Raw genomic sequence first — 19579 nt, forward strand, 5'->3', positions numbered from 1 at the left:
TGTGTGCCGATCCACCCCGAATTGACATCCAGCCGGCAGTGTATCAATGTATTTCGCCGCCGAAAACTGCATCGCTAGCATGTTTGCTTTCGGGTTTAGGTCCCGCCCCATCGCTTCCCGTTTGCTTCCAGCTCGCGCAGCTACAGTAGTGTTAGTATGCTCGATGTGCCTTTTGGCTGTTCAATTTTGATATCGGAAGTAAAATACAACGAAAATGCAAACGAGCGCGGTCGGAGCACATCTAGCTCATCTTCCCTAGCACTGGCCCAACGAGCGGACATTTATTTGCTACAATCGCAAAACTTTTACGAGCATAAATTTGCATATCAACCGACTCGAAATGAATACGTTTCGAGTGGGATGTGAAGGCGGCTTGCTGGAGAAATGAGAATGTGTTTGGCTCCAAATTGGACCACTGCAACGCAGGAATCATTTCCAATACATTTTTCTTGAGTGAATCGTTCTGATCAGCAGGTCTTCCCACAGGACGAGTGGTACAGGAAGTAATTTATAGTCTACATTTGAGAGCATTGTTCATCGAATATGTTTCGAACTAGAAACAGCGTCTTTAACATTTACCAGTTTTCTTAACTTGGTGCCCATCTGGTGGTTTTAGTTATGAAATTTTGCGTTACTACAGCTCCAGCCTTATTTTCCACTAAACAATCCGGATCTCCCGTACAAAGACTTGCTATTTAGCGATGTGCTCCAGCGCATCAACAGGCGCAACCTTGACCATTCCCTCAACTATGCGGAAGATGAGACGAACAAAACTAATCGGCTGCACATCGTCCTAATTTGGGGAAGCGCATCAAACTGCCTGGTCGTTTCAGCAACCGACGTTAACTTCCTCTCACTGCCAGTGACTGTAATCATACTAAACCCACACATACTCACAGACACACACGCACGCACAGGCCCCGAAACTAGGTAAGATTAAATTGATTGCGACAGTCGTGACAGTGACAATTTTATTAATACACGTTCACCCGTCTCAACGACAGACAGGGACATGGATCAGGGTAGGTGCAATGGCCGATGACAATCCCTTTTTCTTACTGTTGTTAACGTCTCCACGCTAAAATGTCAATAAACGTTTTGAGCCGGTTATTTTCATCGCTTCTCCTCGGCAGCAGTCAGCCAGTGAAACCCGGTTGGTTGTCAGAAAAGGTGGCAACAACGCCTATGAAGGACCATTCCGTTTAGAACGGATGTATATATTCCAGCAAGGAGCCTAAGCCTTTTGATGGAGTCAATCCGTGCTCAGGACCCGGTAGGTGGCAAAGATTTTTTTTTTTTGTAAATGTCATAAACGCAAGAGGTCTTTTACATACGAATAATAAGATGGTGGACGATCAAACGTGATAAAACTGTACCTAAAACCAAAACGAATCCGCATGTCATCGCACCTGAGGAAAACGTCCGCGATGACATTCTCTTTCAGCGTGGTGTCTGTGACCGGTGCTATGGTGATTGTCATACGCCTGATGGACTTCCCCAATGCGTTCCGCAATTGTATGAGTGAGGTAAAAGTCTTTGATGTTTCGGTAATACCCCTGATTCAAGTGGAAGAAACTCCCTGCAGCATGGGCAATATGTCATGGAAGAAAGCATCACTTCACATTGATTGCACAGGGCTGATAAACAGATCGATAAGTTCAGTAATTGTCAGTCTCGGTTCTTGATTGACTGTGCAAAAGCTGTACTGCAAGCTGTTACGAATCGAAGCGGAAGGTCATCACCATTGCCAGCTTTATCGGTAAGTGCCGTCGGAATTAGGTCTTCTTCGTACATCGGCTCGACCGTCTCAAAGCTCATAATCTCTTCGCTTTTCCGGTAGTTTACGCCACGAGTCTAGGAGGTTGATTGGTTCGGCATGTATCGATAGCAGGCTACATTATGCTTGTTTTTTTTGCTTTCCCTCTCCCCGAAAATGGTCGATAAATCAGATTCGCTTAGCTTTTTCGCGTTCGGTTTGTTCGCGCGTTAGCGTCCTTGGCATTCGTGGGCGAAGACTCAGCTTCCACGCTCCAGAGGGCTGCCGTTTCGGGCAAGCGATCATTAGAAGCGAATGCTTTGGCTCATTAGGGTGAGTTTCGGAAGGGAGGATTGTTTCCCCCTTCTATTCTCACCTCTTGAGCTTCCATATTGTGCCATCATTATCCAGGCCACTCTCGGCATGTGACTTTCTTGAGGAATAGTGTGTGTGTTTTTTTCTTTCCCTCGTTCGCCCATTTATTCCCCGTTTCGAGGAGGAAATGAGCTCCCGCAGGAGCTGATAAACCTGACACTTGACACTTTTGGTGTCCTGTCATGTCACGGGCAAGATTGAGCCGGGACTAAACGTTTCGTTCGCCCGAAATACCGACCGAATTTCTGTCCCGAGTGATTGATGAGCCGTCGCCATGCTGGGGGAAGCAGGAGAAGCAGAGCAGCAAATACGGCTCAAAACAAGAGATCGTGCTGGCACGTGTCCCGTGTGTGTTGCGTTCCCGTAGTGGTGTCGTGTTGTAACGTTAATTCAATGAGCAAATATTTAACCCACTCACACGAAAGCTAGCAGTTTCGGTTCTTTTTCAACGACAATGAAAGATAATTTATAATCACAAAGAGCAATGCGAAGTTTATTTTCCTAAGCAATAGGAAGGAAGTACATTTTACGCATTTCAATGTCGAAGGCTTGTGTGTACGTGCGTTTCTGGTTTGGTACGGTGCGGTTTTTATTTGCCTTTTCCATGTTTGAAATTCCAACCAGGATGTGAGATTGGAACTTTTTAACTCGACTAAAAGGAATGCATTTTTTATATAAAAATAAGCCAATTTTCTCATCTCGATGGAAGTCGTTTTCAATAATCACGAAAAGCATACAGAAGTACCTTGTTGAAATAAAACGCCAAACAAATAGGAGAGAAAATGTTCTTCTTTTTGCCCCGTCTATATCGCACTGTACCGTAACCGCAGTGCAACCCCAGAAACACTCACCAACCATGCTTACCAAATTGACTTTCTCAATTAGGGAAATTAAGATCCGTTCCCCCGGCGGCCACAGACGGACACCGACCGATGGAGAGCGATGGTGAAAATTTTCACTTTTCCACCGCGCTTCATTTATCTCTTCGATTCGCTGGCCTCGCTTTGTTCGGAGCGGCTGCCTGATGGGTTGCTGTGGCTGGTCGTACGGTTTTCTTTCATTGTGGTTTTGTCTCCACCGGTACCATCCCACGAAGCGTCCTAACGAACGTCGACGATTTCATTTTAAGTGCCATGGTTTCCGAGCAATGAATTACACATCATTAGACTTTTGCAGAGATGCGCGGACGAACGGTATGCAGGGGTGTTAAATGAGTCAGCGAAAAAAACCCACACTGCGAGAAGAAATATCTTCTTCCGAGACCATCAAATCACGCCATCCAGCCATCCGTCCTGCGCACGATTTCGATCCACCTTTTACCATCTTGGGAATCTCGGAAGCGATCGAAATTGGTGATGGTCCGGTCGATGTAATTCTTTGCTTCGGCCATGCTTTTTGTTTCCTTTCTTACTACTCACCACCCTCAAATGCGCCATTATTTTTCACCCTCCGCAAAGCTACCTTTCATCGCACTGCCCGCGCCCGTTGAACGGTCGTGGGTAATTGGCAACTGTATAAAACAAAAACAGTAAAAAAACAACACACACACATAGACTACGGAGGAAAGTGAAAAGCTCAATGCGCAATAAGCGTGGTGTTAAAAACCGAAACACATCAGCGAAGCGAGAAAATTAAGTGGAAGAACTCATTTAGCTGTGGACGAAATTGAGCAAAAATAAATTCATTATTGTTTCCCGTCGAGCCCCGTTTGGTTCCCGTAATTCATTATCGTCCATCTGGGCGTCCATCTTCGCGCGCGTTCGCTGGACAGGGCGGGAAAACAGTGAAGACGTCCGATTTAACGCTCTGAAGCAACTGGCAGCGACTAATGCATTCGCAGGGGGTAAGCGAGGCACGGGCGCATAATCGTCCGCGGGTCCTGTTTCCTTCCGAGAAAAGTGTCCCATTTGGTGGTTGGACTGCTGGAAGGCGGTCGAAACCCTGAGGCAGACAGCAGAAGGGCGCTGGCAAAAAGGTAGTAAATAGCAATTTGTCATTGGCACGATCTCTTTCCGAGCAGCGTCCCTGTTATAAACGCATCTGTCGTACGGAGGCTGGATTTTTTTTATGCTCGCTGAAACTCATTGTTCTTAAAGCGTTTTAGCGAGTAAATTGAACGAAAGGTAAAAAGCAAGATGTCTCATAAACGGATGGACAGAACTCGCGCTCAAACGCTAGACACTGGCACTTTGCTCGTGATCGCTAAGGTAACGAGGCAAAGATGGGCCAGCACGAACAAGACGCACCTGTTTTTTGATGTCTCAGCAGCTGTCCCAACTGTCTGGGTGATATCTGTTTTCGTTCTACCCGGTGCGTGCTCTGTTTTAAACATCTTTATTTGCATTCATTTGCCGTGTTGATGAACGGTTCCAGGCGATGGCGTAGGTTCGTAGAAAAGGAAAAAATAACAGTTTTCATAGAAGTAACAATAAAAAAGCATTCAAAGATTGAGACATTACGCAAAAAGCTGATAGAAAATGCAGATGCAGACAAAATGCTTTCACTTTATTCCATTTTTTAAAGATTGTTTTGATATGGTAATCTCTGATTCATAATTTATGTCGAAATATTAAAGTACTAAACATTAACACACTTTGTCTGCTTAAAGAGTTGCGCATAATGCTTGTTTTGGCTTTGTATAAATCAATCAGTTAAACCGATATATGGATAATTTGTTTGCGAATGCTTTACTATTCACTTTTGACGGGACGGGGCGGTCCCGTGGTACAGTCTTCAACTCGTACGACTCAATAACATGCCCGTCATGGGTTCAAGCCCAGAATGGACCGTCCCCTCGTAGCAAGGATTGATAATCCGGCTACGTGGTAATGAATTAAGTCTCGAAAGCCTGTACAAGCCGGCATGTCCGCGTAGGACGTTAATCCAAATAGAAGAAGAAGAAGAAGAACCACGGAACTAGTCTGTGTGGTATTTTTGTAATAAAAGTAATTAAATATAGTTTATCAAAATTTACTCTCTGTGGAGCAAGTCAATTAAGACCAACTATACTGCAACTACTGGCAAGGTCTGGTGGTACAGTCGTCAACTCGTTCGACTTAACAACATGCCCGTCATGAGTCTAGCCCCTAATAGACCGTGCCCCCATACTTAGGACTGACTATCCTGATATGGGGGGTAATTCACAAGTCTCTGAAAGTCAACCTTACATGTGGTACAGGCAGGCTCGTTACTCAATTTTGAGGTTTTCTACATAATCTTGTATTATCATGGTACTGCCCTCAAAGCTCAATGTTTGTGCTGGATCTGTGAAGGCCGCGGAAGCAATCATTTACATTAAAGCTTTTGGATCTGGCTCTAATAACGTTCCTATTCCTATTCCACAGGACCCGTATGTGCAAAATTTCAACCAACGAACTATGTTTAAATTTGTTTTTTATTATTTATTTACTTGCACAGGCCGCAAATCATTCAACATTTTTTTCTTCTTCTTCTTTGGCTCAACAACCGATGTCGGTCAAGGCCTGCCTGTACCCACTTGTGGGATTTGGCTTTCAGTGACTATTTTTTTTCTACTTGAACTTATTTCGAGTTCGCATCGTTCCTAGACTTTAATGTTGATTGATTCAATCGAATTTATTCCTGAGTGAAAAATTAGAACTGATATTCGACTGAAGAAAGTTTCTTTCCCAAAACCTGTACCAACAAGGAAAATTCATGATTCCTAATCCTCATATTTAGATAAAAAATCTTCAACGAAAAACTTAAATTTTGTATACCCAATCTATCATCTTCCTTATCCAATGAACGCGTTTGACGTAAATCTCGACAAATGAAACCTTGAAACCAGTATAGCCGCAAAAAACAAGCACACACACACACACACACATACATACTCAAGGGGAAGGAGGCAAGTTTAGGGAGCGTGGTTTTTGAGGGGGTAATTTTTCGGTGGAAGTACTTAATGTGAGTCAATAACGGCAATCGGATTACTCAAGGTAGAAATTGCCTCTTTAACCTTTCCCCTTCAATTCAGCGTGAGGCCGGGTGTTTGGATTTGAAAAGGGTTAATTCACGAGCAGCTAGGTTGAAATTAATGATAGCGATTAGGCTAGTCAGTGATTATGCCGTACGGATTAAGGGGAAGCTTTACGCTCAGTTATTCGCCTTTGTGTAAGGCAATCCTATTAATTTATAGCAAACATTTGATTACAAACATCACGTTAACATGTAAGCTATTTGTGGGAACATTTCATTATTTGGTTCAAGGTGAGAAGACCCATAAAATAATCGATTTATCGAGTGGTCAAGTGTTGCCTAATAAACTAAATCATAACTTGCATTAAACTCATTTGGTAGAAAAATCTCTCAATTTTACGAAAATAACAATTGATTGTCTCAAAACTAAACACAAAACTGAACTTGAATTTTTCACGTTTTGCTTAAAGTGGATGTTAGCTTTACTGGCTATTCGTTACCTCCTCAGTACCACCGTTTCAGCCGCTTCCTAGGTTCTAGGCAATCGATACCGCCTGCTGGTGTTGGTGTGGAATGGAATGTACCCGTGCTACACGCGTTTGTGATGGTGAACCACGGTGATCCATCCAAAATCCATGCAAATTACCACAGCTATCGTTATGGTTGATCGTTTGACCTCCGCCAGCTCAATTCCAACACCATGGCAGAGGTTTCCACCAGCAAAACAAATGGCAAAAACCGTGAGCAAAAAAAAAACAAAACATGAAGCTAAATCAAAAGAGAATCAATGGCTCGCTGCGTAGTACGGCAGAGTATTCGGCAGCAAAGTCTCGCATCGGTGGCAAACATTGCTTCACGGAAACATGGACCGAAGAATCAGCACGACCACACCGGCAACAGCGGGGAGCTAGTAGTACAGGTTCCAGTTGTAGATTTCGCAATCCGATAGCCAAAAGCGGCGTGCGGTGGAGGGCAAAAAAAAACAAAAAAAAAGTAAAGAATCCACGGATGGCGCTACCAATACGGTTCGTTGTAAGCTGGATTTGAGGCCGGTCGAGCGACGGTCGATTCTTACCTTGAAACGTCACGGAATGGAAAGAAAATCGACAAAATCGTGAAAGTATAATTACAGCTCCTTTTTTTCGCTGTTGGCTTACTTCGTTTTCACTCACCCTTACTCTTCGTTCTTGCTTCTTTGACAAAGTTTATGTTCTTTTATGAATCTACCATCGCGAGTGAAGAACTCTATAGCAGTAGTAGTAGTGGTAGCAACAACATGAGAAGTAGTAGTAGTAGTAGTAATGGAAGTTTTCTTCACCTTTTAACACACATTCTCCTACCGATAGAGCATACTTTCTGTGTGCGTTCCATTCTTCGTTCCATTCTTTTCATCCAGTTAATCGGTGGGGGTTGGCGGTGGAAACTTAAGTAAAACGTCGTAATAAGATATGCTACACCTCGTCATTTGTGGTGGAAACGAATCCGTGGGATATGAAATATTTTGTTGAGTAATGGGGGGGAGGGGGGGGGGGGGGGAAAGCAAATTACAGTAAAGCTGGAGTCAAACAAACTTTAACTCACGTTACGTTACGTACTGTGCATTATGTCGATCATCGAAACAAGCTGACAGGAAGGTGCAAGCTCTTTTCTTTTCAATGTTAAACTAGTTGTTTAGTGTAAGCTTGTTTGGTTCATTTATACTTGAAAAACACACCATTTAAACAAAATTAAAGAACATTGTGTGCAAATGCTTCTTTTTACAAACACTGCTGAGGAAACATTGTGAACCTTACTCTCTTCTACGCACACAAACACATACACACATACTAAGTTGTTGGAGTTCTTAACCGCTATCTAGAAGTACCACAGCACGATGGCCACCGGCACCCACCCTCGCAGCTCATAAATATGGCTTGTAAATAATTTATTATCGGCCGATAATTGCCTTCCCGCCTGCGGTGGGAAAATCAAGACATGGCAATCACACACATACACACACCCACACACACTGAGAAACTCCTAAGCACGCGCAGTATATTCGATGTGAAAAATGGTTCCATCATGTGGTCTTTGGGGTCCCGGGTAAGTTTGGGGCCCCGAACTGTTTCGAACCGTACCTCTTGCGCACGCTACGTGCACCTTCCCTTCTCAAATGCGTCGATTTAGCACCAGTTGAAGGTCAGCACTCGGCTATTTTATTTTATTTTATTTCGTTTTTATTTTGTTATGTAGATAGCTCCACCACTCCGCGGGGTCATGAAGCCGGTGCTAGTTGCCCGTTTCGACCCTACCCTCCTCAGAAGTGTAGCGCTGGCATGAACTGAATGGTGCTGAAACACATTGAGCACAACACTGACCTCCGATTTGGGTGGCCGTCCGGGGTGGCCGTTCCCATTCGGTCACCGGTGATTGTGATCCTTAATTTTGCACGCTCGTAGTGTTACGTTGATGGGGCACGAGCCAAACTTATGGGGAGCAATATGATTTGGTTTCTTCTTCAGCACAAAAAAAGGATATAAATATCATTTTTCATTCTGCCATCGGGTTGTGGAGTAGGGGTAAAGAAAGAGAACGGATTTGATTAAGTGTCTCGGTATGTTTTGTTTCGCTGAATTCTTTTTTCCCCTATGAGTGTGACAAATGGAATGGGGTTTGGCGTCAGCCTTCGTATTTATTTCTGCCAAAGTACTGTGCTGCATTTTAAATTGCAAATGATGCGCCTGTTGAGTTTACTAAGGTACAGAATCTTGGTAGAGAATGGTCTGAATAACTTGGAGATAGTTTTTTGTATGTTCTATGGTCGAGCATGAGAGGTTGAGTTGTTCATTGGTGACGAAATAAATCCATTGAAGGGAAAGAATAAATTATGAATCATGGAAGCATTAAAATTCGTATACATTGAGTCCGAAAACTCAGATTCAATCCAAACTACTGCAGCCAAAAGGCATGGAACTGCAATTTAATCGACATTTTCTGTTTGAATATGCATCATTTCCAAGCAGCTACAACAAGATTTCTGCTTTTTTGTTGTGTTGCTCTTAACATTCCCTTCAACCCATCATGTGATTGATATTTTTTCACCGTTTTCACAGAACGAATTTCCAGTCTCCCTCAAAGACATCAGCTAACGAAACTGACGGTTCCCACGGCAATGATAAGTAACTATGTTCCTTCCTGTGGCCGCGTTTTTGTTCCTAAACCGGAAAGGATGCAAAAACTTACGAAGCTCGCAGGTTACTCGCAGGTTTCGCTTTCGCGTGACCGTGAAGCACCCAAGGAGCATAAAAGCGGCGGAGCCATCCGGCACGATTCGCGACCGGAACCATGCCCAATTTTATGCTTCAACTTGTAGCAGAGCGACATAAATTGGGGCGACGAGATGAGGGAGCCGGGTAAGCTGGAGCAAAAAAAACTATGAAAGATAGATGGTCTATGGACGCTGCGAATGTGTCTTATTCGTGGAAATGGAAACGCTACGATGCTGAGCACTGGCATGCTGGCGGAGGTTTATAAATTATTCAAAATATTTTATTGAACCATCGAGAGTTGAGCGATGCTCCGACGGTGAGGTATTAAAGCTTGCGCACCAGTACTTTCAGCAGTAGTCCCGTCAGGGTTCGTAAAGTAAGGAGATCGAATACCAAATGCATTGAGTGTTTTGTTTTGTAAAGCATATTGAAGCCACTGGAATGAGCTACAATATCGCACAATTTACTAACCACTTTTGAGCCGCATAGCAAAAGTAAGGCATGCTACTCAGCGCCTTCTTCCTACATGCTTGCCACAACCTTCCCTAAACCCCATTTTCCGAAATATCTAGCAGCTGGTGAACAGTGCTTTTAATAGGAATTAAATTTTCATTTTCTAGCACCTGCGCCATGGTTCCGGTAAACCACAGCAATCCGATCCCGAAACCGACCGTACGGTACCGGTTTTCTCGATTTTCGCTAAAGGTTCACTCATAAAAATTCATTGACACTTTTGGGTTTCGGTTTGAGAGGCGAAAAAAACTGGTAACCGGAAAAATAAGAAAAATTGAAAATAGATTCAGGATAAAAAAAAACAACACACAATAACCGCAATCCCGAGAAAAAAAACTCCCTTGCAAAACTAGCCACGGGTCAATGAAAAGGACTGTCTTGGAAAATATGTTCAGAAAAGGGAATTTCGAGCACCAACCTGAGCGGGCAGCAAAAAGGAGTGATTTTGATGTGTTTTGAAAAAAGAAGGGCAGCAGCAACAAACAAAAAACCCATCTAAAACGTTTACATGATCACGCAAGGATTCATTTAATCCATCCCGACCTAAATATTGCCTCCCAAGCCAGCACACCTTTCTGGCCGCTGCTAGCGCGAACCATTTTTCGGTTTTTTGTTTTCATTCTCCCAAACAACGGCTCCTAAAGACAAAAAGGGAGCAAACAAAATAAAGGGCTCAAAAAATTACTAACGACTGCTTAAGACGTGGGAAAATCATTAAACAACCAAGAAATTCTTCACCTTTTATCGCGCGTCTCCTTTACGCGCTGCGTTCGCTTTCATTTAACCCCCAGGTTTTCACTTTCCTTTCTCTTTACAGTTGCCTGCAGCACCGTTACCGTAACGAAATGTCAGGCCGCCCTCCGGACGCTGCAGGCGTTTCCCTTTTTCCGGCCCACCTGCCTGTGCAAGGAGCCGGGCATCGATCCGGACTGTAATTATTTTCGGGACTTCCTGTTCGATCATCCCTGCGGTTTCGTCTCGAAGAAAGGTAAGCAAAGCGGCTCCGCATGGAAAATTGTGCCTCCCTCCGTTTGTTCTTTTCATTTTTCAGCATCAGGTTTTGCCAGGTTGTGTTGTTGTAAGGTAACTCTGGTTTTTGTCTGTTAGTCTGTAAGCTGAAGGCAGATTGTATTGAAATCTGAAGCATAGTAGCTGTGTTGTTAATGACAACAAATTCTCTTAATTTTATCGAAAAAATGATAACTAAAGCTAAAGAAACAAAATTAACACCAGCAATACGCACAACCCTTTGGTACAGCATTGCTGCTGGGAAACATGTCAATAGAGTCAACGTACTTATGCTCACGATAACTTTTTTTGTTGTTATTTCAACTATAAAATTCATTACGCCAATGTTACTGGAACTGGAACAACTAGCCCATTACTTAATTATCGGGCGCTTCAAACAACTAGCTCATTACGGGAATGAAATGTTGCTCGAAGCATCAAGCTCGGCAGTCGGGTACGCGTGGTTGCATTCAAAATATAGCAATAAAATCAACGACCCGTGGCCCGTCGTTCAGCGCAACCTTCAAAGAGAGCCACTCCGTAATGCGCTGGCGGCAACGAACAGAATCCATGGAATAGCAATGGAATAGTTTGCCGACAGTTGTCGCTTACTTTCAAAGCTCCTAATTAGCTGCCTGATGCTTGGCACTTATTCGATGTTTGTGAGTGCAGATCATATTCCGGTGCAATGTTTCCAAATGTTGATGTTTGTTGGATTCTTGGATAAATTGAACATATTTTGTTTAAATAATATTTAACCAAATACACGAAACTTGTGCATGAAAGTCAAATTGAAAGGAAACTTTTGATAATGATCCGGTGTTGTTTTACAATTATGTGCCGCTTGCATGCTCCAGACCACAATACTCTTTCGAACTGCGTGTGCAGACATGAAATGTGAGGTATGTTTTCCTTTTCGTGCATTATTTTCTCTGATTTGTTGCATAATACTGTACAAAATAAAACAAACCCTGCTACGTCAGTTAGTGTTGGTATGTTTTCAGAGGGAGGGAGAGAAAGGAAGATAAAAAAAGTGAGGATGAGAAGGGGCGTGGATGATAGAACCACCCGGCCTCGATTGCCAGCCAAGTCTCTTCTCACCGGCTCCGGTAAATATTTTGTCTACAAATATTCACTAAGCTTTGGCTGGATAGAATTGCTTCACAAGAACGATGTAATTACGATGCGACTGGATGAGCAAGAGCAGGATATGGTGCAGGATGGGGCGAATGAGCTTTAAAAATATTTATCCGAGCAAAAAATAATCCTTCCAGTGCGGGAACCACCGGTACGGAATGCTTTTCCAACGCTTCCATTGCTCGCCTCCTGGTTCAGCAAGCAAGAAAGAAACAACCGAATCCCAAGCTCCGGATGTTCAGGTAACATATAATTTCCTCACCCTCCGGAGGTTGTCTTCCGAATCATTCCCTCTTCCGCTCACCCAGTTTGCCGTAGCTGCAGTAGCAGCGAGCACGAAATATGGATCTCCAGCAGCAAAATTTATTTATGAGCACACAAAAGTTCACCACACCGCTGCCGTTGGCTCAAGCTCTTATCCTTTTTCTCTCTATCTCTCTCTCTCTCTCTCTCTTTCGTTTTCTCACGGAGAGACAGGAAACTCTTTCGTACGCTTTCGGGTTTCCGTCCTCGAGGGTGACTGACGAGCTGACTGAACATGACAGCGTATTATGGCTTTGACGGTGGTCTACACACACATAAAGCAGAAAAGAGTGGCCGTTGTGCTGAAAGGAAGTTTGTACGTAACGAAACAAAAACGGGTGGCACAGGAACCGCCGTAGTAGCTCAAGACGGGTTAGAATGTGAGCGGGATGGGCCGGGCAGGTACGCGAAACAGTCTTACATTCATCTCCCAATTCGAATCCATTTACCGGTGTTCGGTGTTCCAAAATGTTCAGCTCCTCTGCTGCATCACCTGATGGGACTGAAGGTCGTTCAAATCATCTACACCGATACCCATCGCTCCACAAAAGTTACACACACACACACACCCACAACATTTACAAGCGTACCGTAGCTCAGAGATCAACAGGGTGGTTGGTTGGTTGGTGCAATTTTTATCCAAAAACGAACACGGAACCAACGATGACCTGGACAGTGGGGAGAAAGTCTTGAAAAGTGCCATGAAGAAGGGTTCAGAATTTCATAACTTTCGCTGGCTGTCGTTCTGCGTTTTGCTCAAGATGGAAGGGAAACGTGGTAAGAAAATGCAACTTCCGTGATGGCAACCATTCGGTGCAATGGCATTCTCGCATGACAACTTCATTTGATGAAAAATCCGTCCGCCCTTGCATCACTATTGCTGGGGCAAGAGTTTGACGTAAACTTAGGGGATTATAGGTTGATGTGAACACAGGAAGCTGCTTTGAGATTTGACCATGACATGATGGTTTAGAAAGTACTTCTTTAAAGAACAAACTTAACAGACATAATAATCAATTCACATGGATGGTTTTAATGCAACTTAGGAGAACATGGATCAACAACCAATCGAATAAAGTGGAAAGCAGCACACTCCGACTCGTCCTTTAATATAAGGAAATTTTAAAGCAATGAACTAAGATAGCGTTTCCAAATCCTATTGATTGTGTTATGATGTCCCATTAGCGCAAACAGTTTTGCTGATGAACCTGTTCTACTCCATGCTTCTTGCTTAGCCAAACCCCCTGCCCTAACCACCGTTTTTGTTATTGTGTTGCGACCTCCATTCGAGCGGAGGCTGTTTAAATTTAAGAAAACCGAAAGCTTCCTCTGGTAGCGCATGTGTGTTGTGTACCGCAAGCCCCAACTTTAGCCGAAGCATAATGTTTTCCCCTCAATTTATTGCACTCCCGCGCACCGTTCAACCCGCCTACACTGCATGGCGTGAGTCTTCGAGCACAATCTTCTATTGACTGGCAGAGGAAATTCAAATCACGTTCCTTTGCGACCTCGGGCTTATGAGAAGAGGACAAAAAAGCGTCTCTCTTTCTTTTCTTTAAGTGCAACCAAAAAAAATATCAGTTACGTTCTATGTTCTTTATGTTCGTAGGAAATAATTAATGAAACATGTCATCCAATGGGCATGGGAGTAGAAAAAAATCAAAGAAAATAATGTTCGCAAGCACTTTAAAGAAAACCCCCACCTTCCCTACAATGTGTGTCACTGGGTACGGTTTATTAGCAAACGGTTCGCCGGTTCGCATGTGTGCGCACGGCTACATTAGTGTCACCGGGCTACGTGTCGAGATTCGATACACTTCCGCATTTGCGCTGGTCACGCGTTTAACTTTTCCATTCCGGCACATTCACACAAGCACACACATTCACACAAGCCGGGCCACTAGTGGAACGTACCGAAGCGCCGAACAGGACAGTTTCGTTGGCACGTACGCGGCGTTTGTTAGGGCGAAGAAGCGCAAAAGCTTTTATTGCTTGCGCTTCAATCGTGCTTCGGCAGTGCTTCGGCGGTGCAGTGATGGCACTCCCAGCCCGGCGGGGTTGGTTAAAACCCCCAACGGGAGAGTGCAATTTTTATGGTGGATCATTACAGCAGTGCACTGATGTAGGGAGAATGTGGGACAGATCAAACTCGTTTATTTTTAAGGAACCATTTTCGTTCAACTTGTGAAGAATATTTAATTGCGACATTTAATTCCGACGGGTTGTGTTTTACAACTTACTTAAATGAGACAAATTTTATATGGGTAACTAGTTGAAACTTTTATTTATTTTAAATCCTGTTCAACCTGACACCTCTAATCGATACAAACAAGAATGCACGTATCCGAACGGGAGGAGAATCATTGTGCCGCTACGTTCGGCGTCCATGGTACCTTTGAGCACGATTTCATCTAAAAACATCCTTCCACTCCATGCACTGGGACTGAATGACAAAACCCGTCATCCGAAAGACGATCCGTGACTGAATTGCGCGAAGCTTTTGTTTCAAATCGGTGCATGCGGAAGTCGGCACATATAAAGGCAAGCCGAGCCCTGTCCGTATTGTTCGCCTCTGCCGCCTGATTATGGGGCACTTATTGTTATTTTACTGCCTTTCTGTGCTGGCTCTTTCAAAGGGAAAGACCCGTTCACCCCCGTGCTTCAAGCAACGGCTACAGTGCGCTTGTTTAATCGAGCTTAAGAAGATTTTCCTTTCGTTATGTGATTACTTTTATGTTTCTGTATTATCGTTCATCCCTGGTGGAGCGGGCACACAAACTGCCTTATCGGTGGCCTATCCATCCGCTGGAAGTGTCTCGAAGCGATTGCTATTATCAAGCGAAATCGAGCCTCTTTGAGCGATCGGGCTTTGTTCTAGGTCCCTGCATCCCGTTCAGAGCTAGCCAACTCATAGCTTCCGATGTTTCCCGGTGTTTGCAATGCAGTCTTCCGTTTGATGACCGTTTTGTGTTGAGCGGTTTGTCTTGTGCTTGCTGTGCTCGTGCCTGACCACATGAGACGCTCGTAAAGAAGGCAACGGGAAACAACAATAGCAACCAAAACCCGCTTGACTTGCCTGGAGATGCCTACGAAGAATGCGCCACCCATTCGGCGTAAAAAAACCATAGCCGCTTCTTATTTAAAGCATGCAAGAAGGGTGGAAATAGTGAGCCAGCAAGAAAAAAAAACACAACCTACCACTAGAACACATCACAACCGTACCGGATGACGGCGACTAGTGAACAGATTGCATAGTAAATTACTTCAAGCAGAAATTTATTGCAAATAACAGCTGCCTCGCCTGTTTGGTGGCGCTTGCTCGAAAGAGAGAACAATGAAAGCTATATAGAAGAATGCAAACACACACACACATATACACACACGAAGAAACACACCATATCCCCTTTTGGTTTGCATTTGCCCAGGTAAGCGGCTCAAACGCTGCTGCAATGGTAAGCGGTGCAGTGGTTCTTTTGTGTTCGCACAACCCTGCCGGCACTACTAGGAAGGTAGGGAAAATGTGCTGTGCCTAAAGTGTCGCGGAAGTGCAGCATTCGATTCCTTCCTGGGAAACCTGGGCACCTATTTTCGTTGGCGAAAATGCGGAAGGGAGTGAACAAAAAAAAACGACACAAGTCTCCACACGACAATGCCACCGCACAGTCCTTTCCGTTTGCAATTGAAGGATGGCGCGATATGGGGAAAGATTTTATTGTTTGAAAATAATCGAGCAATGTGGTTTAGAAGAGAGAGAGAGAGAGAGAGAGAGAGAGAGAGAGAGAGAGAGAGAGAGAGAGGGGAGGGAGGGTGAACTGGGGGAAGAGTGAGTGAAACATATACCATCCGGTTGTCGGTTTTTGATCATGTTTGCAATTTTGTTGTGGCTTTTACTTGCACGGTTGCATTTCAATACAGAGGAAAGGATGATTTTCTCAGGCGGGGGACGCAATTTGTGCGAACAAATTTTTCAATTTCTCCCAGAATTTCTTGCATTTTATTGCATTTGTAAACACTTCGAAGAATTCAGTGCGATGCATTTGCAAAATAAGATTAAAATTCTTCCCTACCACAACGCAATATCTTGCGCAACATAATAAAATAATTCAAGCGCATTGTATTTTTACCATGTTTGGATCGATTCTCGATGGCTCACTGCAGCAGTGGAGGTCATATTTATTTAACCCTTATCTGACCACACTTCACTGCATTGTTGGGGAAAGCTAAGAGTACGAAGAAAAACTGGAAACTGTTTGTTGCTTCAAGTGATTCGATTCATCGTAAAACCGTGTCATGCATCTGGAGCATCGGAACAGCACATGCCGATCGCCCCTCGCCTCAAAAGCGTACCTCAAATAGATAGCTATTGCGGGCCCCGAGCCCGAACGTGGGATCCGAGCACTGGCAGCACGCTTTGCCAAAAGAGATTGGCACTTGTGCCTTGAACCAGCACCGTCTCCATACTTGCTAAACATCTTTAATATCCATCCATACAAGTTCTCAAACGAGCGTCTCAACATCTCCGACCTCTCGTCCGGTGCACTTCAAGCAGACGGGACAGTTGCACCCGGCTCCAGGTTCACTCACCCCGGAGTGCTACCAGCTCCCCGAGGTAGATCGATTGTGCGGGGTCGTAAAATGCACATACTCGTGTGCTACTGCTGTGGCGGCATAGAGCTGCATGGTAAACCGAAAACATGTGTTAGTCGTACGCTTTGAAGCGAACCGCTTGAGCAACCCCTCGGGTGGCAAACATTATGCAAATCAGCATTCAATAGCATCAGTTCGTACTGGAAGGGGTTCTTCTAGATTCTGGCTGTGTATTCTCTCCATTGTGGAAACCAGTGGCTCTCAGTAGCGAACAAACTAGATAGGTCGTAGCGATCGTGATCGGTGGTGCTTGCTGGTTTTGGTTTTGTGATGGAGTCATGTGTGCTATCTCGAGGATAAATAAACAGTACAACATTTTCTAGACCGTATGAAGCTGATATTTTCCGTAAAAATCTTGAAATGTTTTCATTTCAAACTGTTGTTTTATGAAAACAACATTATTCAATAAGCTTCTCTGAAAAAGTATTACATTTTATTTAAATAAACTTTGCACTAAATATTTGTACGTGGCATTAAAACCACATTAATAAATTGTATTTGCTCTTAATTTAACATTCTTTCTTCTTCGGTCTCTCTTTTTCTCTATTTCTCTCTCTTTTCTTTTTTCTCGTTTTCTCTCCATTGCAGAAAAAGATCCTTACCCGGTGGATGCATTACCGACGTGCAATCATGCACTATCCGTGTGTCAGCAGGAGCGAAAGTGTATAAAATTGTTCGAAGATTTTAAGCTTCACTGTAAAGTGCGGGAAAACAAGTGCCGCATGGAAGATAGGTATGGGAATTGATGTGGATGCAGCAAGACGAACCCACCCATACGCGTCCGTGCCAGCTTCATGCTTGATGTGATTGGGGTTGGTTCAATATTGGTCTGGCGTTGGAGAAACATTGGCAGCAGCAAAGCTAAAGTCTAATTTAATTGCTTCTTTCGATGTTCACTTGCACTTCTTTGCATTTTTTCAATCAATTGAATTTTTGTTGTACGCACCAAGTTTGATTTAAAATTTGAGAATTAAAATAGATTTTTTTTTTCTTGAACAAACATTTTTAATGAAAAATGCTCTTTGGCTGAACTAATTGCTGTTAAAATGATTCAATATTATGCGTACATAATCGTTACCCAGCAAGTCCTTTTCCCATGACCGCAACCACAACCATTAAATACAGTACCATAATGTTTCTCCAAACGCCATTTTCAAAATGTACCAGCCCTCGGCGGGGTTAAAGATGCTTCCCCCGACACCGACATTGTGTGTTGCGACTAGAAGCGATCTAACCGAAATCTTGCCAAAACACAATGTGGCGCAGTACGATGCCACCACGAAACAAAACAAAAAAAATCACAAACAAAGCAACACGAAGCTTCCGATGCCGTGGGCAGGAACCGCAGATGGATAACATATACGCACCCGTGCAGGCGCTCCACTGAACCGTGTTTCTTAATTATACCCCGTGTGTACTATATTCAACAGGGATTTGTGCTACGAGGCGTGGACTAATCTGCGATTATCGCCGATGTTCGGCTGCATCTGCCCGAATAATCACATGAAGCGCAGATGTGATAAAATATTTAGCGTTGTTAACCATAATCCTTGCGTCGGTAAGTTGCTCCCCATCACTACGCCACAGTCGTCTTCTTCTTCAACTACCTCTACTACCACTGCTACTGCTACCTGCTCGTTTCGATCGGTTCGCGCATTGCTGCCATGGCCCACCATGCAAGCTGTACGGTTGCGACACGCGTGTGGTAAAGAGAGTGGAACGTGGGCGATTGCAAGCAGACGCACACCTCAATAAAGTGCACCTCTTCCCGTCATTGATGCCCCTCGCTGTTCAAGCAGTTGCACTTGTTCCTTTCAAGCGTCCTTTTGAAAATCCTTCCCCTTTTCCTTTCGTCTGGACTCCCCTTTCGCCACACACGCGCCACGCTCACGAGCAGCCGTCAGCTTTGATGGAAAACTTTACTCTTAACTTTGCGACTTCGAACCGTTCGAGATGATTTGTCTCTCCGTTTTACCGTTTACTATTGGTTTTTGTTCTACCGTTTATTGCTCTCCGGGCTTTTTCCGGCCTTTGCTCACTTCACAGTTTACAGTTTTGTTTTTGTTTCCAATTGTTTGTGTGTGTGTTTTTTGTCCTTCCTTCACTCTCACCATTACTACCTTTTCACACATCTTTCCGCTAGACGTGTGAGAAAGAGGCGCATCCGTTCGTAAGAAATTCTTCATCTGTACAACCCGTAGAACAAACTTTCCTTTCTTTCTCTATCCCGTTCGGCTGCACCAGTTTCAGCGCGCTTTCGCTGATCCGAACGTGTAGTACATACGTTCCGTACCGCCTGCCAAGCTGGTTTGTTTTATTGTTCTGATAGATTTTTTTTTTGTTTCCTGTTTCCTGTCTTTTTTTCTGTTCATGCCAACTTTCTGTGCCAATATTTACGAGATTTCTTTAACACTTCTTGGCACAAACATCGATCCCTGTTACGGGTACGGTCTCGAACTCTTTGGCCTTGTTTGTTCATGTTTGTGTTTTTCCCTTTTTGGCTGCTTCCTTCCCGCTATAAAACATTTGAAAAAGATGAGAAATAGCTTAGCCATGCCGTAACATTCTGCAAAGCTGGCTTTAAACTTCCCAACGACCTGCCGTTTATCTCGTACGGAACCATTTTGTTAAATCCATATTTGCGAAGGAGTTAGCC

At 44.0% G+C, this 19579-nt stretch overlaps 1 protein-coding gene across 9 annotated transcripts in view; it reads left to right on the forward strand.

Annotated features, from left to right (window-relative positions):
* Nucleotides 1–19579, forward strand: part of LOC121603419 — a 146284-nt gene that overhangs the window by 101357 nt on the left and 25348 nt on the right. For all 9 annotated transcript variants that reach the window (XM_041932082.1, XM_041932083.1, XM_041932076.1 and 6 more), the window contains 3 exons: nucleotides 10646–10816; nucleotides 17512–17656; nucleotides 18354–18481. In XM_041932082.1, coding sequence (XP_041788016.1) covers nucleotides 10646–10816; nucleotides 17512–17656; nucleotides 18354–18481 — 444 coding nt within the window. The remainder of the gene's footprint in view (nucleotides 1–10645; nucleotides 10817–17511; nucleotides 17657–18353; nucleotides 18482–19579) is intronic.

The sequence above is a fragment of the Anopheles merus genome, chromosome 2R (genome assembly GCF_017562075.2).
Source record: "Anopheles merus strain MAF chromosome 2R, AmerM5.1, whole genome shotgun sequence".
NCBI lineage: Eukaryota > Metazoa > Arthropoda > Insecta > Diptera > Culicidae > Anopheles > Anopheles merus.